General features: G+C 48.1%; 1 protein-coding gene across 2 annotated transcripts in view; it reads left to right on the top strand.

The window, feature by feature from the left end:
• The window catches only part of SGSM1 (small G protein signaling modulator 1), an 82,516-nt gene that overhangs the window by 39,291 nt on the left and 18,545 nt on the right, over positions 1 to 24,680 (top strand). Inside the window, exons 10-19 of one of the 2 annotated variants that reach the window (XM_074321892.2) lie at positions 874 to 941; positions 2,053 to 2,216; positions 2,380 to 2,512; positions 6,730 to 6,894; positions 8,837 to 8,975; positions 11,942 to 12,006; positions 14,211 to 14,356; positions 17,617 to 17,745; positions 21,849 to 22,031; positions 23,325 to 23,393. In XM_074321892.2, coding sequence (XP_074177993.2) covers positions 874 to 941; positions 2,053 to 2,216; positions 2,380 to 2,512; positions 6,730 to 6,894; positions 8,837 to 8,975; positions 11,942 to 12,006; positions 14,211 to 14,356; positions 17,617 to 17,745; positions 21,849 to 22,031; positions 23,325 to 23,393 — 1,261 coding nt within the window. The remainder of the gene's footprint in view (positions 1 to 873; positions 942 to 2,052; positions 2,217 to 2,379; positions 2,513 to 6,729; positions 6,895 to 8,836; positions 8,976 to 11,941; positions 12,007 to 14,210; positions 14,357 to 17,616; positions 17,746 to 21,848; positions 22,032 to 23,324; positions 23,394 to 24,680) is intronic. The other variant, XM_074321893.2, reaches the window with a different exon arrangement.

Below are 24,680 nucleotides of genomic sequence, written 5' to 3'. Positions count from 1 at the left end.
ATCTTAACAAAGATTTCATAAGCCCACAAACGGCAAATACTCCCCCATCTGCTGCCACCTTTCCCATCACGGAGGAGAAACCTGAGGCTCATAGAAGCCTCAAGTCACACTGCTGGCACCTGTGAAATCAAGGCTCTGGAGTGGCTCTTCTAACTCCTGCCCGAGGACACATGGTGGCCTGGAGATAGAGTCTGAGTTAGTCAAGGATCTTAGATACGGGTAATAGAAAACCAGACTCAGGCTGACTTAAGCATTTGCTCCCATGAACTGAAAAATCTTGGAGCAGTGGCCTCAGGCAGGACTAGATCCAGGGACTCAAATGATGAAGACCTGGACTCTTGCCATCTCTTGGCTCTGCGTCCCTGACTGTTGACCCCATTCTCAGGCAGCCTTTTTCTTGTCACGGCCCCCTACAGCTCCAGACTTCTGTTATTCTTACCACTATTCTCCTAGCGGAAAGGAGCATCTCTTTCCCAGTAAATCTAACATAAAGCCTATAATTGAAACTCATTGGTTCTGCTTGTGTTGTGGAACCATCCCTGAACCAATCACTGTGGCCAAAACAGTGGAATATGCTGATTGGCCAGGCCTGGGTCAGGTGGCCATTCCTGGTCCTGAAGTGCACTGGTGTGTGGGGTCAGCCTCAGCCACGTGGTCTGGGGGTAAGCGAGGGGGATTCCTCGGAAAATTGGGGTGCTGGGACCAGAAGAAAGGGAGTTAGAGGCTGGGAAGATTGATGCAGATGTTGGGGACAGGTGGGTCCTGGTGAGAAGGGTAGAGGAGCCCATGGGTGTGGTCTTCTGGCCTTCTGGGCTCTTCACCACGAAGAGGTGGGAAGGCATCCTGCAAACCTAACCTTCCCTCGCTTTCCAGCGTCTTCTGGGACTATGCCATGACCATCCGCCTGGAGGAGATTGTCTACCTGCATTGCCACCAGCAAGGTAGGGCCTGCAGGGCAAGCGCAGGGCTGGGCGTTCCACCCGGATTCCCTGCCTGCCCCTCCCCATTATTTCCTGTGCAGCCTCAGACAGTTGACTTCATCTCTCTGAGTCTCGGTTTTCCCACCTGTAAAAACAACACCTACTCATGGGGTTGCTGAGAGAATCAAATGACGACTGCTAAGGGCTCAGCATCAAAAGCATCAAACCCAGGATGTTAGTCGCTGATACTTACTGAGCGCTTATGATGTGCCAAGCGTGGTTCTAAGTATTTACATGTCTGTTATTTAATCGTCACAACAACCCAGCGATAGGGGCTCCGTCATCCCAAGCTCAGAAGTGAGGAAGCAGCTTGGCACAGAGACACACAGCCTGTAAGCCCCAGAGCCTGGACTCGAACCCACATCTTAATTACTCCAAAGTCAGGGCTGTGCAGCTCTGGGGTTAATAACTAGAGTTCCCCACAAAAAGCAGAGGGCCATCCTGTTTTGGACAGCAAGGGATCTGTGGCCCACCCAGGTACAAAACATGAACCTTGTTTGATGAGATAGACCTGGGTTCAGCTCCAGGCCCTGCCACTTACCAGCTGTTTGACCCTGGAAAAGTTACATACCCTCTCTGAGCCTCGGTTTTATCATTTGTAAAATAGGCAATAATATATATGCCTCAAATTTTGAGTACTACAATAAGATGGTGCCTTTAAGATGCTATACTTATGTACAGTATGTGCTCAATACATGCTAGCCACAGTCAGCTTCTGCCCTGAGAAGGTGTAGGTCTGAAAGCCTCCATACGGAGATAGGTCAGGTAGATTTGTAGAGTGTGCTTGGGGGCATCGTTTTCCTTTGGTGGGTGGCTGCAGGGAGACCAAACCACACTCTTCTTGACTGTGTCCTACAGTTCCCAGTCAACGATGATGGCAGGTGGGATGAAAGGGACTCGGGGGAGGTAAAACCTGCCCTTGGCCTTCTGCCCAGGCCTTTCCCAGAGCCCTGGAGCAAGTCCATGGGTCTGGCTCAGCATACCTGGGGGTGGGAGGTTGGCCGGGAGGGCCCCGTCCCTGTGCCTCGTAGTGACTTCCTGCTGGGTTTTCTGTGGCTGGTCGTGGTGACAGTGGACAGTGGCGGGACGGTGGTGTTGGTCAGCCAGGACGGGATCCAGAGGCCGCCCTTCCACTTCCCCAAGGGAGGGCACCTCCTGCAGTTCCTCTCCTGCCTGGAGAACGGGTTGCTCCCTCATGGGCAGCTGGACCCGCCACTCTGGTCTCAGCGGGGAAAGGTGAGTGATGGTGGGTGCGGGTCAGCAATGGGGAGTGATCACTCCTGCCCCTGGGCCCTGTGTGGCTTCCCGGGCTCAGGCACACCCCATCAAGCCCCTTGGGCTGTTCAGGTTGGGGGACGGGTGCGTCCCAGGCACCGTGCATTGGGATATGTTCTTTCAGGGCAAAGTATTTCCCAAACTGCGCAAGCGAAGCCCTCAGGGTTCCTCCGAGTCCACATCTTCAGACAAGGAAGACGACGAGGCCACAGATTACGTGTTCCGCATCGTCTACCCCAGCCTGCAGTCTGAATTCGGTAAGCTGCCCGGTCCCGGGGCCCCTGGAAATGACCCAGGCATTTGGAACGAGAAGACAAGAGGTGTAGATTGTGAGACCAGCGGAGAGACCTGAAATCAGGAAGTGCGTGTCTTGGCGGCCTCGGTTCCCCCCCAAGTGAGAACAAATAACCACTCTCTACTTAGCTGATAACGCTGCGGCTGGCCGGGGGGTGGCATGGGGGTGGGTAGTGGCAGTGACATGGGCTCTGGAATCCTGGTTGAATTTGGGCAAGTCATTTCAACCCTCTGTGCCTCAGTTTCATCACCTGTAAAATGGGGATGTCGATGACAGCTATTTCATAGGGCTCTTGTGAGGATTACGTGAAATAAGGCATTTGGCACAGAGAGAACACACAGATGTTAGCTGCTGTTTTGTTGTTGTTATTGTCCTTCGACATACTGTTGTAAGGATTCAATGACCGAGTGGAAGTGATCAGTGTAAAGCCCATAGAATAAGGCCTCGCACACAGTAGGTCCTCAATAAGCGGTAGTCAGAACAGCAGAGAGGACGCGAAGCACTAAGCTCTAGCACACCCGATGACAATAGGTGTCCAGCAATTCGCCTGGTGACTGCCGGGAAACACGCTTAGCGAACGGAGGCTGCTGCTCTTAGATCATCGTTACCAGGAGGATTGAGTGAATTCATATCTGAAAAGTTCGTGGAAGGAGGCTGCATTTATTAAGCACTGTAGGGATGTCTGTTAAATCGGTATTAAGTTACAAGTTCTTTCTATTAACCTCATTTTATTTAACCCTCTCTGTGGCCCCATCGATTGATCCCATTTGACAGACAATGGCTGAGCCTCTCTTTGCTTAAATGACCTCAGCTCGGCAGCAAAGAGGTTCTTTCGAAAACAAATGTCCTCCCAGAAAGGATGGACTAACCATACCAAGCCACTTATGGCTCCATCTCTCATCCATCGCTGAGTCGGATCCAGGGTGTGGGGCAGGCTTGGCAGTAAGGTCCTACGTGGCTTGAAACCACATTTAGTGTGTTTCCACCCGTATGTTTCTTCATGGCCATTTCCGGCATCATTAAGAGCCACAGAGTGTCCTGAACTGTTCATTACTACATCTGTTCCCACCCAGATCAGGGTCTGGAGCCATCCCAGCCTCAGCACCACAGCTCACACCGCCCCACCAGACAGCTGATTCATCAGAGAGGACCAGATGCCCTGTGGCCACCTTCCAGAAAACTCTCTCCACAAGGGCTCTTCCTCCAACAAATTACTTGGAGGCTCCTGCTGGGAGCCAGGCTGGGTGCTGGATGTCCCTTATTTGAGGAATATCAATGTTAGCCTCTTGTGGCTCTCTGCATGTGCCAGTGGAACAGACGCTAGCTATGCCCACCCATACCCCTCTGTGCACGCAGCCCCACTGCCAGCCTCAGGGTCTCTATGCCTGAGGGGTTTCTCCGGCCCCCAGGGTCCTCCTGCCCATGGGTGGGACACATTAGAAGTGTCAGGGAATGAATGCTCCCTGAGCAGCCCTCAGCCAGTGACTGAGAGAGGTGGGGTATCAATTCCCCAGCTCCCCCACCCTGCAGCGAGAAGACTGAAATGTGCATTGCTCCGAGATCTCCCAGGAGATGGAATGCCAATTGCCCACAGCCGTAACTAACGCTTCACTCTCAGCCTCCCCTTCCCGTCTCACTTTACCTCTCCCTACCTGTGCTTCTTGGGAATACCTCCTAAATAAACTATGCGCACTGGAGTGAGTCCCGACTGGATTTGCAGAAAACCCCTGCTAAGTTAGGTTATTTAGAATGGGCTTTCCGATCTCGGCACTACTGACCATGTAGTGGGTACATGGAACCTTCCTTTGTGGCGGGGGCTGTCCTGTGCATTGTGGGATGTTGAGCAGTGTCCCTGGTCTCCCCCCCACTAGATGCCAAGTAGTAAATCCACCCCCTCCCCAGAAATGTCTCCAGGCATTGCCAAGAGTCCTCTGGAGGCAAAATTGCCTCCAGGTGGAGAACTGCTGGTTTAGAGAAAAGAAAACATCACAGCGTTCAACTCGGCCACAGCAATGTGGCCACGTGACTTGTTCGCTCCAGCCCTCATTTCCGTTTGTGTAAAATGGGGGTAAGAGCACCCCCCACCCAGGATCATATTGTGAGAAGTCAGTGTGATGATACATCAGAAACACCTACCGGGACAAGTGACAAATGTTTAGTGAGCAGTGGTAGATATCCTTTATTGAGTGTCACTGTGTGTCAAGCCCCCCACAGCCCTCCCAGGCAGGGACCATTGGCATCAGCATCCTCTGTTTTTCAGAGGAGGAAACTAAGGCACAGAAAGGTTAAGAAACTGGCCCAGGGTTGCACAGCGAATCCTTGGCATGGCTGGAAATTGAACCCAGGTGGTCTGGCTCCAGAGAATGTGCTTCTCACCCACCACTCCGTGCAGATTGTTTGGTGAGATGAGGACATTCTGGTTTCACTCTCTTCATCTTCTAGGTCAGGTTGAGCCCATGTGGACATGGTGACCCCATTCTTGGTTGATTTTTTTCAGGGGCCTGAGTCACACAGAGTTTAAAAAAAAACAAAAAAACCTTATGCTTTTTATCTGTTAGAGACATGAAATCCTTTCTGGAGAAGCAACTAAATCAGAACTCGGCAGACCCCTTCTTATGGGCCACTTTGGCCCACTGCCTGTTTTTTGTAAATAAAGTTTTATTGAAATAGGGCCACACCCATTCATTTATGTGCTATCTGTGGCTGCTTTCATGCCACAACAGTGTGGTGGAATCGTTGTGACAGAGACCGTATGGCCCAGAAAGCCAGAAATATTTACTATTTGACCCTTTAAGAAAAAGTGTGCAGACAGATGCCTACCTTCAGTGATAAGAGAGAAGAGTGTCCCCCTGTGGGAGGGAACGTGTGGCCACACATGGTTCTAAACTCCCTTTCAGTATCGTCTGACCCCTGTCTTCACCCCCGGGTTTTTTGCCTGCCCCTTGTGCACAGAGGAGGCAAAGACAAGTTCTAAAACATTTAGATTTCACCGTTGGAGAAGGGCATTTTCAGGCGGCTTTGTGGCTGTGACTGCCTCTGCATGTCCGGTGTGGCGGGTAAGTGCCCGCCACGTGTGCTTCCGAAGCACCTAGTCCAAGTTGAGGACTAAGGACTAGTTGTGCTGTGAGTGTGGAAGACACACCTGGGGTTTTGAAGACTTGGTACAAGAAAAAGAATGTAAAATATCACTACTTTTATACTGATGATATGTTAAAATGATAACATTGTGGATATATTGGGTTAAAGAGACCATATGAGTGTATTGTTGAGATTGATTTCGCCGGTTTCTTTTTACCTTTTCAGTGTGGCTACTAGGAAATTTTAACTTATGCATGTGGCTTATATTGTATTCGCATTGGACAGTGCTGGCCTAGCACAGGGTTTCTCAACCTTGGCACTGTTGACATTGGGGCTGAATAATTATTTGTGTGTGGAGGGCGGGGAGTGCCTTGTACATTGTAGGATGTTGAGCAGCGTCCCTGGCCTCTACCCATTAGATGCTAGTAGCATCTAGCTCATTCCCAAGGTGGGACAACCGACAATGTCTCCAGAATTCACCAGATGTCCCTCGGGGGCCCAAAATTGCCCCAGTTGAGAGCCACTGGTCTAGGGCATGGATGGTATGGGGAGATGATAGCCAAGGGGAAAAGAGCTGAGAAAGCAAGAATGGGATCTGGGCGTCTAATCCCCTGGGTGGAATCCTGGCTCCACCACTTACTAGCTGGGCATCTTGGGCATGCTGCTTCACTATGCCATACCTCAGTTTCCCAGTCTGTCAAAGGGGATAATGCTGGTACTTATGCTCAGTAAGTGGTAATTGTTGTTAGTGGAAAGAGACGGGACTTCAGTGAAAAAGACCAGCTATGCCAGTTACTACACTACCTGGTGGGGCCTTGGATGATTTAAGTTATGTCATCATTCTGAGCCTCGTTTTTTCTTCTGCAAAATGGGAAAAGAAATACATCCCTTCCAGGCTCCTATCCTCTGCCTACCATGGCCTCCAGCACATAGTGGGCACTTTATGAATATATCAGCATTCTTTCTTCCTCTGATCAAACACACTATGTGGGAGGAGGGCAGGGGAAAGGTTCAAGCCGTGAGGAATTGGTTCAGGCGCTTCGGTGTTTTGCCTTCCTCAGACCTTCCATTTCATGGTTGCTTTTTGTTTTGTGTCTCAAGTTGTTCCCGGTCCCTCGTGCAGCACTTCCCCTGTCTCCGTGGGCCCTGCCTGGACGGTGGTTCCTGTGGGCCAGTCTGTGCTGGTGGTAGCCAGGGGCAGTCGGTGGTCACAAACCAGATTGGATGCCACCTTTCCCACACCAGGCTTGAAGCAACAGCCCCCCAGTAATGTCTGGGCACCTCCTCCCGCCCCGCGGGCTGGGTGCTGGCCACCTCTGCCATGTTGTCATTTGCACCTTTGTCCCAGTAGAGATGGAAGTAGAAGACAAATTGATGCCCTTATGCCATCTAGTCTCCACCCTGCAGGACGCAGGTTGGAGTGGTGTGGGTTCCGTAGCAAAGGGATCCATTGGTGATGTCTGCAGGGTGGGAGGGGCTGGGGGCAGAGGCGTGCTTGCCACTGATCAATGCTTCCATGAGAGTGGCTAAGAACTAGGACCACTATTTTAGAACATTTTTCAGGGGCTTACGGGTTTTTCTTAGCCAGCTCATTGGTGAGTCTGCCTGGAGAGGACTAGTATAACAAGCCACTTTCGGTGACCCCTAAAACCTCATTCTTTAGGCAGCTTTCTACTCTGTCACTGGGTAGGGGCAGACCCTGTCAACTACTGAGCTCTAATGACAAGGGGCGCCAGGTCCACAACTCCCCCTGCCTTTGGAGCCTGAGGGAAGAAGCCAAGTATTATCAATCATCCTTGAGGACACCTGGCATGTGGGGCAAATATGCACCCCCTTAATTTCCTAGAGCATGGCTTGGTGAACTATGGTCCAAAGGCCAAATCCAGCCTCATTCTGGACAGCCCAGGAGCTGAGAATGGTTTTCACATTTTTAAATAACTGAAAAAATGAAAACCAACAGAAGAAGAACATTTTGTGACAGGTGAAAATGATACGAAACTCACATCTCAGTGCCCATAAATAAAGTTTTATCAGAACACACTCATTTGTTTCATTTTGTTTGTGGCTACATTTGCACCAGGACAGCAGCATTGAGTGGTTATAATAGTGACCAGGTGGCTTGCAAACTCAAAAATATTTTTCTACCTGGCCCTTTACAGGAAATATTTACCAAGCCCTGTCTTAGAGAAAAGAAGAATTTTGCACCTGTCTAGAATTGCCAAGAGGCCAGGAAATTAACTATAGAAATTGTAATGCATACAACCATGTCACTGGTCTGTTTGTTCTGCAGCATTGCAGAGGCTGTGGTTTTCATGGAGCTGGGAAAGAAAACAGTAAAGGAAACTATAAGTGCTGTATCCTGGGAGCAGTTGATCAGGAATCACCAATGTCCAGGAGTTAGGAGATCAGTCGTGCCCTCTTGGTTCTCAAATGTGGCTGCTGTATCATTGTTTTTGAAATACAGACCCAAGGGCTGTATCTACAGGAGGTTTTAATTCAGTAGGTCAGGGATGGGATACAGGCTTATATGGCTTTTTAACAGACCCCCATGTGATTCTGAGGGGTTGCCAACCTGTGTGAGACCTGGTTGGTGGAGCAGCTGTATGGCTAAGGACCATGGACAGCGCAGGTGCCCTCATTGGGTGGGGGGACAAAGACGACACCCCACTGGGTCCTCCCCCCACCCTCAACGTTTGCACTGCCTCCTCGGACTGACGAGTCAGGCTCCCTCTGTTTCACTGTCAGAGAGTCTATCACTGGGGACTCGAGACCATCAGCCCTCCCCAGAAGCCCCCCGCAGGCTCCCCTTCCTTCCTGTCAGCTTCCTGTGAGGACAGCTGAATGACAACATGGTGAGGCTTGGCCTCCTGCTCTGGGATTGGGCCTGTTCTCTTGGCTGTGGTCTCTCTCTCTCTCTCTCTCTCTCTCTCTCTCTCTCTCTCTCTGTTCTGTTCCTCTCTCTTCATCTGTCTTTCAGCTCTGCCCATCTGCTGGTGGCCCCAAATCTTGGTGGTGGCTTTCATTGTGTCAGATGAGCTCAAGGACCTGGGTCAGACAATGATTGGGGTCACTGTTTCCTCCTGTGACATTCAGGGTCTTTCTCTATTCCTGTGCTGGCCTGGGAGTGGGCTGCTTGCTTTGGGGTGAGGTTTCTGGGATCACATAGGCTTACCTAGGGCTCTTCCTCTGCCCCTTCTACTCTCCGCAGCCCCCCAGGACCTGATGGACGTCTCTGTGAGCCACCTGCCATCCCTATGGCAACCCAGTCCCCGCAAATCGTCCTGCTCATCCTGTTCACAGAGTGGCTCGGCTGACGGTGGCTCCGCCAATGGCTGCCACCATGAGAGGTATGAGGGTCTTGAGCTGTGGACGGAGGGAACAGAAGGATTTACCAAATGTTTATAGATCCCTGCTGCTTGCCCTGCACTGACTTCAGAGGCGTGAACGTAGGCTATGGAACCATCCAGGTGTAGGTTAAATCCTAGCCTTGCGAAGTCCTAGCTGCTGGAGCTTCCGTACCTGTATCAGTCAGGATAAACAAGGTATGTCGCAGTAACAAACAGGCCTAAAAATTTCAGTGGCTTATTACAGCAAAGGTTTATTTATCACTCATGTCGTATATCTATCATGGGTCAGCTAGGGACTCTGCTTCTACATCAAAGAGCCCAGCTGATGAAGCAGCCACCATCCTGAATATTGTCAGTCACAGTGATGGGGGAAAGGTAATTCTGGAGAGGCTTGAACCAGCAATGAAACGCTCCTGCCCGAATGTGGCACCTGTCATTTCCACTCACACTGTATTGGTCCCATCCACAAGGGACCAGGAAGTGCAGTCCTCCCGTGCTCCTGGAAGGCAGAAATCAGAAATATGACTTAATGACAACCACACGTGCCTCACTTTGCTCCTCCACCAAATGGGGATGCTCACGCTTACTTTACATAGCTGTTGTAAGGACAAATCAATTAAGGATCTCAGATAGCCAGCAGGTGGTACTTGGCACATGATAATGTTCAATAAATGACACTGATTATTTTATTGTATGCAGTTAAATCCCCAGATCATCTCTTTCCTTGCCCATAGCACTTTAGTCTCTTCAGAACTACTCAGCCCATTTATATGAATGCTCTTATTTCCCATTGACCCTGCCTGGCCTGGCCTGGGAGAATGGAATCCCTTTTTCTTTGCTGGGCCTCTGTTCCAATGGGTGGTCCAGTCTCCAGGGGTAGGAGTGTGGGGGCTGGCATCACATTTTTGAAGTTATCTAAGCCCTGGATTTCGATGTGTGGTCTGTGGACCAGCAGCGTCAGCCCCTGAACAGGTTCTGGTCCTTCATCCCAGACCCCCTGAAGCTGCATCTGCAGTTAACAACACCCCAACATCATGCCTGTATTTTTCAGTCTGAGAAGCACTGATGTAACCGGAGAGTCTCACATCTGAATGTGTATCAGAGTCACGGGGGGGGGGGGGGGGGGGCGGTGGGGCATGCAGCAACACCTACTGGTTCCGGTTCCTGGACTGCTTCCGAGAGGTCCTGGTTGGCCTAGGAATCCACGTGTTGGAGAAATTCCAAGTGCTGCATGGGGTGGGGTCCATGGATCATTGAAGAATGCTGTTCTAACCTACCGTGTTTCCCCAAAAATAAGACCTAACCGGAAAATACACCTTAGCATGACTTTTCAGGAGGACATCCCCTGAGCATAAGCCCTCATGCGTCTTTTGGAGCAAACCTTAATATAAGACCCGGTGTTATTTTCGGGGAAACACGGTAGTACCCCCCTCACTGCATTTGCTTGCATACCTGGGTGGCGGGGAGCTCCCTGTCTTGCAGAGCCAAGTACAATGGGCCCAGCTGTCATCATGAAGCTGTTCTCATGTAATCGGAGCAAGCCTGGGCCTCACCACCCTGAGAGCACAGAGAGGGTGGCTTTAATGTTTAATGCCTCCATGTGCACGGCTGGAGGACTTCAGCCACGCCTCCTCCCCGGTCTCCCCGGATTTTCCTGGGTGTGCCCTGGGATGTTTTTCCTCTACTCTGTTCTTTGCCAGAATGCACCGCATTCCCTTCAGCAGTCCTTGTTTTTTTCCAACAATGCTGGGTCCTTACTCCACTCTCCTCTTTCAGTCCCCCAAAAAAGCCCCCCAGAACTCCCATGGAAGGAGAATCTCGGAGGCATCACCTACTTTTCAGTCAGCCAGACTCTGAATCCCAGTTTGGCTCGTTTGGTTCAGCTGGGTCACTTTATAAGTTAGCACGCTTTCTGAAAGTGTCAGAAACCCACTTCACATTGGCTCAAGTCAAAAAGAAGATCTGTTGGGGCCGGCCCGGTGGCTCAGGCGGTTAGAGTTCCATGCTCCTGACTCCGAAGGCTGCCAGTTCAATTCCTACATGGGCCAGTGGGCTGTCAACCACAAGGTTGCCGGTTCAATTCCTCGAGTCCCACAAGGGATGGTGGGCTCCGCCCCCTGCAACTAAGATTGAACACATCACCTTGAGCTGAGCTGCCTCCCGGATGGCTCAGTTGGTTAGAGCACATTCTCTCAACCACAAGGTTGCCAGTTCGATTCCTCTGCTCCCACAAGGGATGGTGGGCAGCGCCCCCTGCAACTAGAAACAGCAACTGGACCTCCACAACTAAGACTGAAAGGACAACAACTGGAAGCTGAACGGCGCCCTCCACAACTAATATTGAAAGGACAACAACTTGACTTGGAAAAAAGTCCTGGAAGTACACACTGTTCCCCGTGCCCAATGAAATCTTAAAAAAAAAAAAATCTGTTGACAGAACTGAGAAGTCCAGACACATGGTGGCGTCAGGCATGGCTGGATCCAGATGCTCACAACAGGATTTCTTGCTTCAGCTCTTGCCTCTGCTTGCCACTGTGATGGTTTCATTCTCTAGCAGGCCCTTCTATGCAGTGGCCAAAATGGATCCCAACAGCCACTGCCCCATATCCCACTGGCTTAGGAACTCAGAGAAAAGAATATCTGTTTCGTACTTGTTCCAACAGAAGTCCCAGGGCTGACTGTCATTGGCTCAGGTTGGATCACATAACCATCTCTGACCCAATCACTGAACCTGGGTAGAATCAGCCAGGGCAGAAACAGAGAAACAGAGAGTTGACGGGCGGCGGGGAGAGCTCCCAGCTGATAGCAGGAGGGGCAGTGAAGCCACATGGGCAGAAACAACGTCCCACAGTCCCTCTGACGGGCTGGTTTTATCTGCTCCTGGAGATAACGAGTTGTGCTCCTCTCCAGGGCACCTGGGCTCTGTGTGGATCTGTCCTAAGTATCTCCCTATTTTCCACCTGCAGGGCTCCACTGAAGCTTCTCTGTGACAACATGAAGTACCAGATCCTTTCCAGAGCCTTCTACGGATGTGCGTATTGTCCTTATTTGCCACGGTGGTCTCCAGGGAGCATTCATTGAGTGCCCAGTGCATGCCAGCACTATGGGGTGGGGGGGGGGGGGAGCCTGGCTCTCAAGTGTGAACCTGTGCTCCCTCTTTCCTCGTGTCTATTTTGGGTGAAGTTACATTAACCTCTCTGAGCCTCAATTTCCTTATCTACAGATTGGGGGTAAATTTTATCCCTTGGTCCTAAGAGAGGGCAGTGAACAGTGGGGTTCCTTGGTGGCAGGGGTTTGGTTTAATCACTGTTGCATTCCCAGTGCCCACCTTAGAGGGCTTGTTTTCTGGATTAGATGAGAAACATGTATAAAGGCCCCTACTATATTTCCCCGAAAATAAGACCTAGCCAGACTGTCAGCTCTAATGCGTCTTTTGGAGCAAAAATTAATATAAGACCCAGTATTATATTATATTAATTATATTATATTACATTACATTACATTATATTATAATAAAGACCCATCCTTATATTACAGTAAAATAAGACCAGGTCTTATATTAATTTTTGCTCCAAAAGATGCATTAGAGCTGATGGTCCGGCTAGGTCTTATTTTCGGGGAAACACGGTAGCACCTAGCATTGCGTGTCATAGCTGCTCAATAAATGCCAGTTCCTTTCTCCAGTGGACAGAAGAGTAAAGTGGCCTGATCCCTTCCCAAAAACTTAAAAAGTAAATTTATAATACAAGTACTCTGATTATTTCCATTTAACAGATTAGGAAACTAACTCACAGGGAAGTGAAGTGACTTGACCAAGGTCACACAGCTCATAAGCAACAGCTGGGACTCAAACTCAGGCCTGCCTGACTGCAAAGGCTCTGTTTTTCCCATTCTGCTATGTTGATTCATAGCAGGTTTTATTTCCTCAGCCTTACAAGCTTAGATTGGGGATAGAAAACGTGTGTATTTCCAGGGATTCTAGAAAAGTATTAACATTACTACATCGTGAATGGGCCTGCAAAATAGTAGGGCATTATCTCCGAGTGTTGGGAGAGGCAGGGAGAGCGTGAGCTCCCCAAGATCAGGGCTTTGCCTGTTCTGTTCCCACCCATCCCCAGTGCGTAATGCAGGGCTTGGCATGGAGCAGGGCTTGGGTGAGTATTTACGGAACCCAAACAGGATTGCTTCCTGGAGGAAGGGGTGGGTATTGAGGTGGTGTCTTGAATGATGTCATCACACAATGTGGCTCATCCCTGATGATGGTTTAGAGCCCAGGTTCTAGAGCCAGGCAACGTGGGTTCAAATTCCAACTCCATACTTCTTAGCAAAACGACTTGGGCAAGTGATGAGACCAGTGTGTGCCTTGGTTTCCCCACGGGAATAATGAGCGTATCTGCTTCATAGGGTTGTGGTGAGAATTCAATGAGTTAAGTTGTGTGAGCTGCAGGCACCGCTCCCTGGCACATCATGTGGGCTGGATCAACGTTAGCCATGTGTTCTCATGTCATCAGCATCGTGATGATTCCCATGGTTGCTGGGGGCGAGTCCTCAAGCTCTGGGAGGTCCAGGGACCGTTCTGGGCATTAAGGATGGGAAGGGGAAGAGACAGAAGGAAGGGGCACAGTCCAAACCAACAGGCTGGCATTTGCTGAGTGCCTCCTGTGTGTCGGGCTCTGCACTGTGCCTTCCAGGTGCCCAGGGTGGAGCAGGTCAAGGGCAGCAGGTTGGCAGGCATTCTTTGAAGAGTGCAGGGCCGTCTTTGAAAGTAAACCACGTGGCCTCAGCATCTTCTCAGTTAGAACTCGCCAGGACCTGCTTTATTCAGCTGCAGTTTGAACACGAGTCTTCCATTCTCTTTCTGCCTTGGCGTGGATTGGAGGCACCCAGAGAGACAGTGAAGCCACAGTCAGTAGCCCCTTTCTCCCTGCCCCTTCTCTGCCTCCAGCCTGTGAATTAATGCCATGGTTCCAGCATTGGAGCTCATGTCACCCTGACCAAGGCTGAAAACAGTGATAGGACCTCCCCAGGTCACAGAGCTGTTAAACAGTCAAGCCAGCAAGTGAGCTCGCCCCTCTGAGCCAAACCTTCCCTATCTGGAAAAGGGGGGTGATGAGAATTTCCTGGGTCACGAGGGTTCACGGAGATTGTGGACAGCACTTTGCAGACTCTGTGAGACGAGGCAAGGAGGGTTGGACGCTGGATGATGACCCTTTCCCTCCCTCCCTTCCCTGGCAGGGCTTGCCTACTGCAGACACCTGTCCACCGTGAGGACCCACCTGTCAGCCCTGGTCAATCACATGATCGTGTCTCCAGACTTGCCCTGCGATGCCGGAAACGGGCTGACGGTTGGGATCTGGGAGCAGTACCTTCAGGACAGCACAGTAAGGCTTGGCCTGGCGTGGCCTGTAGTGGGCCAGAGACTCGGGGTGGGGGGCGTCTTGTCATCTGAGGAATGGACCCACCGGCTTGTGGGGACTTAAAGATGTCGTGACATCGTTGGGTTCTGTGCACCCAAATTGAAGGCCCCCTCCTCCTCTTGAGAGTTCCAAGACCCATAGCTCATTTCTGCCCATTGGGGTGAAGACCCAGGAAGATGGGAAATACATATGCTTGCCTGGATGGTGTAAGAGATGAATCAATCACTAAGCATTTATCAGGCACCATTTGTATGCTCAGCCCTGCACAAGGTGCTGTGGTCCCCAGCCAGAGGGAATTTACAATCCAGTTGAAACTTCTTAGACTGATGAGAGTAGCCAAGTTAGAGGGAGGCAGCTGGACCAAGGAAACCCCCACCACTGTCCGAAACTCTTTCTCCCACTTCTGTTTTAGGGCCTATAACTATACCAGTAGGTATCTCACCAGGAATTGCTTTCTAAGATCTTATTAGAATACAAATGTCCCTGGAAGGAATACGTTTATGCTTGAAGTTTCATAGTCAAGTAGTTTTGGAAATATGATCCAACAGCTCTCTGTATCCTGCAGGACTACTCAGAACCTTGGCTGTGCTAATAGGTTTGTCCCTCTCAGAAATTTGGGGCATGAGGGAAATCATATGGAACAGTCCCTCAAATGTATTTGGCCACAGAAACCTTTGTTTGAAAAGTACCTCCCATGGCTGGTGGAAGGCGGAATCCACTTTGAGAAACACTAGTTTAAGTGCTGCCAAGAGCAGCCATTCAGAGGAGATAACCTGTTTCCTCCTTGCCGGATGAATCTAGTGGATCACTTAGCTGGGTATCTTTCCACTCGGGGTCTGGGGAGACCAGGCTGGTGAGCACCTGAGTCGGGCTGCCCCCGCCCCACTGGGGAAAGGTGCTATTTTGTGCATCCATCTGGGAACACCAGGGGACTCAGTGAGAAGAACACACTGGTTCCCCAACCTGCACAAGCAGAAGGGTGGTTTTACATTTTTGCTAAAAATAGTTGTTTTAAATTACAGGAGGAATGCCTAGTTTCTGTGACAATTCAAAGAACGAAGAATGCAGGTGTATAGAATACACATTTTTAAAATATTGTTTCCCTGCTACATTCCTCTACTTCTTGTCCCCTGAATTAATGCATAGTATCAGTTTGGTGTAGATCCTTTCATAAGCATTTTCTCTGCCTGTACATCAATAAATACATCTATATAGATATATCTGTAACTCTTATTTTTTAAAAAATGAGGTGACATATTTGCATTTTAAGTGACCAACTTTTATATCAAGGATATCTTTCAGATCTCTAGGCGAAACATTGAATCTTAGCATCGTAGCACCTCACAGATGGGTGGGCCATAATTGACTCAAATCTTCCCCTAATGCTAGAAAACTGGCCTCTCCCCCTCACCTTTCAAAAATTATTTCACGCAATGCTACAGTCGCTATGTCAAAGCACATACCTTTCTCTACTAGTGCTTTTATTTCGAGGGTAGATTCCTAGAAATAAAATTGACTGACGTGCATTTAAAATTTAAATAGATAATGGAAGCTTACTTTCTCAAAAGGTTGTGATGTTCTTAATCCCGGCCATCTATGAGAATGCACAGCTCATGAAGAATTTAAAAGATTTATAGACTTCTGGGCTCCACGCCAGCATTACAGAATTTAGCATCTCTGGAAGTGGAGCCAAGAATGTATAGTTTTTGGAAGTTCCCCAAATGCCTCTAGTGATCTCCCCCAATTTGGGAGGCACCAGTCTAAGGGGAAATGGGTTAAAAACAACCAATTAGTCAAAACGAGTATTTTTCATCTAACGTTTTGCAACCCTTTCACAACCTATTTCGCCAATGTTGGCTTCATTGTGGTATTAGGGTACACGCTGCAGTAACAAACGCTCCCCACTATCTGACAGCACAGAGGTATGCTCACTTAACAGTCCTGGGTGGGCATTCCTGCTAAGTGGGCATCTCTCCTCCCTCCAGAAGAATCTTTCAGTTTTGTGTCCCCACCATCCTCCAGGGACTAGTGGTCATCTACCTCCAGGCAGCAGAGGGGAAATGGAGAGCATAAGGGGAGTTCACCTGCTTCTTCAAAGCCCTGGCATGGAAATAGCTTACATCACTTCCTCTCACATCCCATTGGTCAGAACCCAGGCACTTGGCCTCACCTAACTGCAAGGGAGACTGGGAAATGGAGTCCAGCTATGGGCTCCAGACGAGGACATGGGTTTTTGGTGAAGAGTTAACAGCCTCAGCCATAAATACTAGTTCTCTGATTTTTAAACAGCTTTGACAAGGCTGTCTACATAATATGAATAAAAATTCCTACAGGGACAAAAGAATGGCTGGTTTTGCCATTGTGGTTGGGTATATCCAAGACTAGCATTAAGATGTGAAATATGCTTTTAATTTTGGAATGTGAAATAAAGAGGTGAGAAGAAACAGCATCCCAGTGCCCTTCAGAGTTTTCCACGCAGTTTTTACACACACTTTTCACACACACTTTTCACACACACTTTTCACACACACACACACACACACACACACACCCTTCTGGCCCCCCAGCTAATTGTAACTGCAAAGCCTTTGCCTGAAAATGAGTTTTCAAAAGGAAAGAGGACAAGTCTCCACAATAGAGCAAATAGTTGTTAGAGTCATCTGAGTGTGCACAAAAGGGATGGGTCTGTGAAGGACCAGCTGCAAACGTTCATTGTAGATTAATTTGCTTTAAAACAATTTTCTTAGAACTGAGTCAAAATTAATAACTCCAATATGATATTCCCAAATAAGCACAGTACACAAAATTGGCTGAAAATTAAGTAGAAATGTAAGTTCATTATATACCAGCCTTTCTTTTTTTTCTTTTCACAAAAATGGGTTCTCACCAGACATGTTCCGCATCTTGTTTTGTTTTGTTTTTGTCTCCACTTAACAACACTCATTGAGTATCTTTCTGTGTAGGTTCCCAAGGATGCACTCCCTGCCCTGTTTACTCTCTGTGTGGTATTTCCATGTAGAGGTGCACTGCTCCCCCACTGGTGGGCATCTGGGGGGTTCCCAGGGTTTTGCTGTCTTGATGCCACAATGGATATCTGGGTACAAATGGCTTTGCTCGTTCGCACCATGATCTTTGAGGGCAGGTCCGAGAAGCGGTACTGCTGGGTCACAGAGTCCACTCCTGCTTTTCTGTTGACCAAACCCTTTCCTCTCCCCCTCCCACAGAGTTACGAGAAGCAGGAGCTGCTGCGTCTCATCTACTATGGGGGTATCCAGCCGGAGATCCGCAAGGCTGTGTGGCCCTTCCTCCTGGGCCACTACCAGTTCGGGATGACGGAAGCAGAAAGGAAGGAGGTTGGTTACCCCCGATGGGCCCTGGGGTCCTTGGCAACAAAAGGAGCCACATACTGTGGGGCTGGGCAGCCCTGGTCCCATGTGGCACCAAGATGGGGCAGGGAGATGTGGGGAGTCAGGCGGCTTGAGGCTGTCCAACAGAAATACAGCACAAGCCACAGATGTCCTTTTTAAAAACAAACTTCTTATTTTGAGATAATTCTAGATTTATATGCAGTTGTAAGAAAAGATGCAGAGAGATGTCATGTATCCTTTATCCAGTTTCCCCCAATGGTAACATCTTGTAAAACTATGGTACAATATCACAACCATAGTGTTGACGTGGATGCAGTGTGTGTGTGTGTGTGTGTGTGTATTTAGTTCTCTACGATTTTATCACACATGTAGGTTTCTGTGTCACCACCACAGTCAACATACTGGACATGTTTAGTGTTACAAGGGTCCTCAATTTATCCTTTTGTAGCCACACCAGTTTCCCTCGCACTCACCCTTGCCCCTAACCCTTGGCCACCACTGACCTATTTTCCATTCCTATAATTTTGTCATTTCGAAAATAGTATATAAATGGAATCATACAGTATGTCACCTTTTGGGGTTGACTTTTCTCACTCAGCATAATTCTCTGGCGATCTGTCCAAGTTGTTGATTCATTTTTATGGCTGAGGAGTGTTTCAGGGTATGGGTGCCCCACAGCGTGTGTTAACTGTCTGCTTGCGGATGGACGTGTGGGTTGTTTCGTTTTTTGGCTGTTATAAATAAAGTGGAAATGAACGTCCGTGTACAGGTTTTCTTGTGAGCACAAATGATCATTTCTCTGGGATAAATGTTCAAGAGTGCAATTGCTAGGTCATGCGGTTAGCTTTATAAGAAACTCACAAATGCTTAGTTTTGCAAGGAACTTCCAAGTTGCAGTGGCCGTACCATTTTATATTCCCACCAACAATATACGAGTGATCCACACCTGTGTCTGGACCAGGCTTTAGTGCTGTCATAATTTTTTATGTTAGCCGCTCAGGGTGTGTAAATGCTATTTCATTGTGGGTTTAATGTGCGTTTCCCAAATGGCTAGTGAAATTGAGCGTCTCTGCAAATGCTTCCTTATCATCTTTGTATCTTTGGTGAAATGACAGCTAATGTCTTCTGTCTGTTTTCTAATTGAATTGTTTGGTTTTTCACTGTTGAGTTTGAGAGTTCTTTAAATACTGTAGATATTCTTTTGTTAGATATGTGATTTGCCAGTATTTTCTCCTAGTCTATACCTTGTCTTTTCGTCTTCTGAACTGGGTCTTTTGCAGAACAAATTTTCAAATTTTTGATGAGGTTCGATTTATCAATTTTTCCTCTCTGGATTATACATTTGGTGTCAAGTCTAAGAACTTTTTACCTATATCCTAAGATTTTCTCCTATGTTTATTTTTTCTTAAAATTTTATAGTTTCCCTTTTTACATTTAAGTCTGTGATCCATTTTGAGTCCTTTTATTTTCTTTTTTTGTATACAATTTTTTTGGTATACATTTTTTTTGTATACATGTGTTGTTTAGGTCAAGGTTCATTTTTCACCTGTGGATGTCCAATTGCTCCAGCACCATTTGTCAAAAAGACTATCTTTCCTCCATTGAATTGTTTCTGCACCTTTGTTACACATCAGTTGGACATATTAGTTGGGTCTTCTATTTCTGGATTCTCTATTCTGTTCCATTAGCATATATACCACACTATAATTAGTCATATTCTGCTAATATCACACTGTAGCACATATGTAATTTTAAATGTCATAGTAGTTACATTTTTAAAAGTGAAAAAAAAAACAGATGCAATTAATATTTTTAAACTTTTTATTTTGAAAGAATTATAAGTTCACAAGAAGTTGCAAAAATAACACAGAGATTTTGTGTAACCATTGCCCGGCTTTCCCCAATAGAAGCATCTTGTAGCACTGTAGTGCATTAGCAAACCAGGACGCAAACAGCACAATTCCACTAGCGAAACTACAGACCTTACAAGATTTGCTTCTTTGCTCATGTGTGTGCACGCATGCGTCATTTCATCAAAGGAAAATTAATTTTAATAATATATTTTACTTAATCCAGTATATCCAATATGTCACCATTTCAGCATGTATCAATATAAAAATTACCAATGAGATATTTTACATTCTTTTATTCGTACTAAATTTTCAAAATCTGGTGGTAATTGCACTCCAGATCCACGTACCATCTAGGCTGTTATTAACTAAATATTTGTCTTTACATTGACCCGCTTAAAAGTTTACATAACTTATTTAAAAAGATGTTTTATGTCCCTACCGTCAATGGAAAACCAATATGACTCGCCATAAATAGAAGGACACTACAAAAATAAACAGAATATGACAAAATGATAGAATTCAGTTCTATCCAGATGCGGTAGCCGGCCTGAGGCCTGCTCTCTCTTTGTTAAAAAGGGAGATTATTACAAAGTGGTAGGGACACGTTAAAGACACAGTGGCACCAGACTGGCCCGCCTCCTACCCAGAAAAGTTGAAATAGTTGAAGATGGAAATTTTCTCACACTGTGGGTCCACCTAAGGAGAGCAGCCTGTGCCAGCGAACTGTCTAAATCATCTTGGTACCAGTCTGAGGCCTGTGTGTGCTTCACCCCATTCCTGGGCAGACAGTAACCGAGAAATCCAGTGTGTCAGGTCCTGTGCTCAGGACTGGGGACCCAGAGGTGTGTCAGATGAGGTCCTTGCCCGCTGAGTGGGCACGTGCAGTCACATGGTGGGAAGCCCAGGGGCTGTAAGATCACGCAGGAGGCACCTATGCCAGGCAGAAAGCTTCCTGAATTCTTTGAAGGAATTGCTTTTCAGGCAAGGAGGGTGAGGAAGGGACTTTAGGAAGAGGGGACAGCGAGAACAAATCCCTCGAGGAGACACTTGTGTGAGGTGGGGTGTATGTGGGGAAAGGCAGACGGGCGTGGTGGGTGTGGGCAGCTGGAACATAGAGGCCACGGGCTGTGGGGGCAGCAGTGAGAGGTGGGGCTGGAGAGGAAACTAGGATGGTGACTTGGAGGGGCCAGGCTGTGACAAGTGGGCACCTGGAAGGAGGCTGCTACCTGGGGTTGTCCAGGTGCAGGCCATGGAAGCCGAGCCTGGCATGGCAGTGGACATGGGAAGGTGGGTGCGGATGAGTCTCCAGGAGGTTGGCGGTTGGAAGCCACTCAGGACAGGCCCTTGGGCAGAGTGGACCCAGAGCCTCTCCGGAAGCCCTGAAGAGCTAAGGGATTCCCTGCCCCTCCCAACCTTGATACAGGGAAGGCTCCCTCCCCTCTGTCTTCCTCTTCCTGCCCCTCCATACCCTTCAATCAGCTCGTCTGCCCCATCTGTGCCCAGAGGTCTGGCAGATGTAGAACCTCAGTTACCTGGGCTGTGTAACACAGAAACAGCATAAGCTCCCTTCCTCTCTGCTGAAATCCCGTGAGGTAAAAGCTTGAAATCGGTGGCACTTCTATAAGGCCACGGCTATAAATAAAGGAAAGGGTCAGTTTATTCATCTTTGTATCGTCACCACCACGCCCCATCCTGGGCACATGGGAAGCCCTTAGTCATTACATCGAGTGAGTGGGTGAATGGACGAAGGGAGCACCTTGCTCCTCTTGTATCTCATATGACTAGCTTGGTGCCTAGCACACAGTAGGTACTTACCAAACTAAGTGAGTGAATGGCTGAAGGAGGAAGGAGAGAGTGAATGTAGTAAAGAAGGAAAGAAAACAGTTTTCTCTCTTCAGTGTTCCCAGGGCTTAGTACACTGCCTGGCACAGTAGGGGCTCAGCAAATACTCGAATGTGTATATGAATAAATGAATGAATGAATGAATGAATGAATATAGGAAGGAAGGAAGGAGAAAAAAAGGTAGTGTTGCTCACTGCTGTGTATCCTCAGGGCCTAGCCAGTGCCTAGCACATAGCAGGTGGTCAGTTAATGTCTGTTGGATGTTACTCCATGAATGTTGGGTGAGTGTTTCCAGGGCTCAGGGTCTCAAGTCAGAGCCACCATCTTCCTGGTGGGGCTGGCTCTCCCCGGGGGGTTCCAGCATTTCGAGTGGCCTTGTATCTGCCCTGGCAGGTGGACGAGCAGATTCATGCCTGCTACGCACAGACCATGGCCGAATGGCTGGGCTGCGAGGCAATCGTGCGGCAAAGGGAACGGGAGTCCCACGCGGCTGCCCTAGCCAAATGCTCGTCAGGGGCCAGCCTGGACAGCCACCTGCACCGGATGATACACCGGGACTCCACCATCAGCAATGAGGTGATGGGCGGCTCACCTCAGGGAGCCAGGGTGGGGGCGGGGAGGGCCAGGATCTGCTCCCTCAGGCTGTTGTAGGAATGGTGAGGGGTGGGTGCCTGGGGCCTTGGGACAGAGTCTCACCCTTAGTTTGTGGGTAGAAGGTGACTTTGGAGTCTGACAGACCTGAGTTTGAACTCCAGCCCCACCATTTTCTAGCTCTGGGGCCACCGGCAAGCACCCTTACTTCTGGGCCTCAGCTTCTTCATCTATAAAATGGAATAATCATTTATAGGAGAGGTTTGTGTGGAGCCCAAACAAGATAGTGTGTATAAAGCACCTAGCACAGTGCTAGGCTTTCATGTATCAACAAATCCTTATTGAGTACCTGCCATGTGCCAGGTACTTATCAAGAATATTCTGGAATGTCAAGAGTGCTGAAGTGACTAAGTCAGACATGTCTGTCCTCATAGCATCTCCAGTGTAGCAGCCCAAAGCAGGAGCTGAGAAGCAAGTTAATTCTCTTTACTAGTGACGTATTAGTCACCAGTTGCCACACTAATACTGCATAGGGAACAACCCCCAGGAGTCAGTGACTTGCGACAATACACATTTATTTGTACCCGTCAGTCTGTGGCCAGCAGGGCAGTTCTGTTCTGAGCAGGGCTGGGTGGCTCAGTCTTGTACCTCCTGTCAGTAACTGGTCAACTAAAAGGTTTGGTGACCTGCCCTGAACTCTCTCACATGCCTGGGGTGACTCGGCTCTCATCCTCCTGCAGGCTAACTGGGTATGTTATCAGAGCCAATGCAGGTCATAGAGAGATAGACACAGCCACCTTTTACGCCTCTGCCCTGGCGATTTTGCTAACACCCCATTGGCTGAAGCAGGTCACATGGCCAAGCTAGCCTCAGAACAGGCAAGACTAGAAGTTAATGGGCAAAAAGCATGTATACAGAGAGGGAAGTTAAAAATTGGGCCATTTAGACACCGAGTTCTCTGAAATATTACCCAGAAGTCTTACATACATGGCAGTTAAAGGTGGGGGTCTTCCAGTTGCAGGGGTGGGAGGTGGAAGCCCAGCGGCTGGTGTGGCCTCTGAAGAGGCTCCAGGGAGCGGGGAGTGAGACGACCCCCACTTTCATTTTACATACAGGAAGCTGAGGCCCTGACAGGGGACTTTCTGGAGTCAGGAATAAGGAGAAAACTATAGACTTCCTGACGCCCAGCCCAGCAGCCCCTCCTGAGCTCAGTGCAGGGTCCCTGAGCTGGAATGAGGCAGCCTCACCCATGCTCCCTCCTGCCTCTTTTTCTCTCAGTCCTCCCAGAGCTGCAGTTCCGGCCGCCAGAACATCCGTCTGCAGAGCGACTCCAGCAGCAGCACACAGGTGACCTTCCGGACGCCCCGCCCCCTCCCCACCCACCCCCTCCACCCAGCCTGGGGTAATGGCATTGGCTGTCCATCATCTAAGGTCACCTACGGTTTATTTGTTTTAGCTTTTTATACTAGCTATAAAAGTTGAGTATCTAGTTACACGAGTAATATATGAATGTATTCTCCCTGCAAAACAACATTCAAATACTGCAGAGAAAGCTAAATTTGGCTTTGACCGTCCTTAATCCCCTCTTGTCCTCCCTAGAAATAACACTGCTATTACCAGTTTGCTGTGTATCTTCCAGACCCTTCTGTATGCCTTTACTCACACAGAAATATGTAGACAGTATGTATACAATATTCTGCAATGTTTGGTAGTCTTAAAATTTCTACGTAAATGCCATTATATATGTATTGTTCAACAACTTTACATTTCATTTAGTGAGAAGGGATGTTAATTCAATCTTATTCACTATTAAAGAAAAAAGCAAAGTGCAAAAAATGTGCATACTATGTCACTTTTTGTGTAAAAAGCAGAAATATTAATGTGTGTATGTATTTGCTTCTCTTTTCAAAAACAATGGAAGGATAAACCAGAAACTAATCAAAAAGGTAACCTGTGGAAGGTGTGGGCAGGGAAAGAAGGTACATCTCCCTGAATATAGCTAGTTTTCTAGTTTCTACTTTGGGGATAGGTAAATTGTTTTATAAAATTTAAAGCAATTAAAAAGAAATTTAAAAAGCAAAAACACTTGAAACTAACAGTAAATGAAGTTGGTGACAAGAAGTTTTCCAGTGACATGGGCTTATACTGTTTTATACGGTCTGTCCTTGATGGGATATAGCCTAAAGACACAAAGAACCACAAATAATCTTTGAGACATATTCTGGAGATTTTTTTCCATAGTATTTGATGTATCGTTGACTTTTGAACAACATGGGTGTGAAATGCGCGGGTCCACTTACACATAGCTCTCTTTCAATAAATACGTACAATACTGTAAACCTATTTTCCCTTCCTTACAGTTTTCTTAACATTTTCTCTAGCTTACTTTATTGTAGGAATACAGTATATAATGCATCTAATGTACAAAATACGTTAAGCAACTGTTTATGTTATCGGTAAGGCTTCCCGTTAGCAGTAGGCTACTTGTAGTTAAGTTTTTGAGGAGTCAGAGTTATGCTTGGATTTTTGACTGCGTTGATAGTCGGCGCCCCTAACTGCTGCGTTGTTCAAGAGTCAACTGTGCATCTAACTACTTTAGAAAATGGACCCATAATCATCAACTACATGGATATA

This window comes from Rhinolophus sinicus, chromosome 9 (genome assembly GCF_057876585.1).
Source record: "Rhinolophus sinicus isolate RSI-liver-muscle chromosome 9, RSI-T2T, whole genome shotgun sequence".
Lineage (NCBI taxonomy): Eukaryota > Metazoa > Chordata > Mammalia > Chiroptera > Rhinolophidae > Rhinolophus > Rhinolophus sinicus.
The sequence above is the reverse complement of the archived record's forward strand: the minus strand, read 5'-3'. Positions and strand labels throughout refer to the sequence as shown.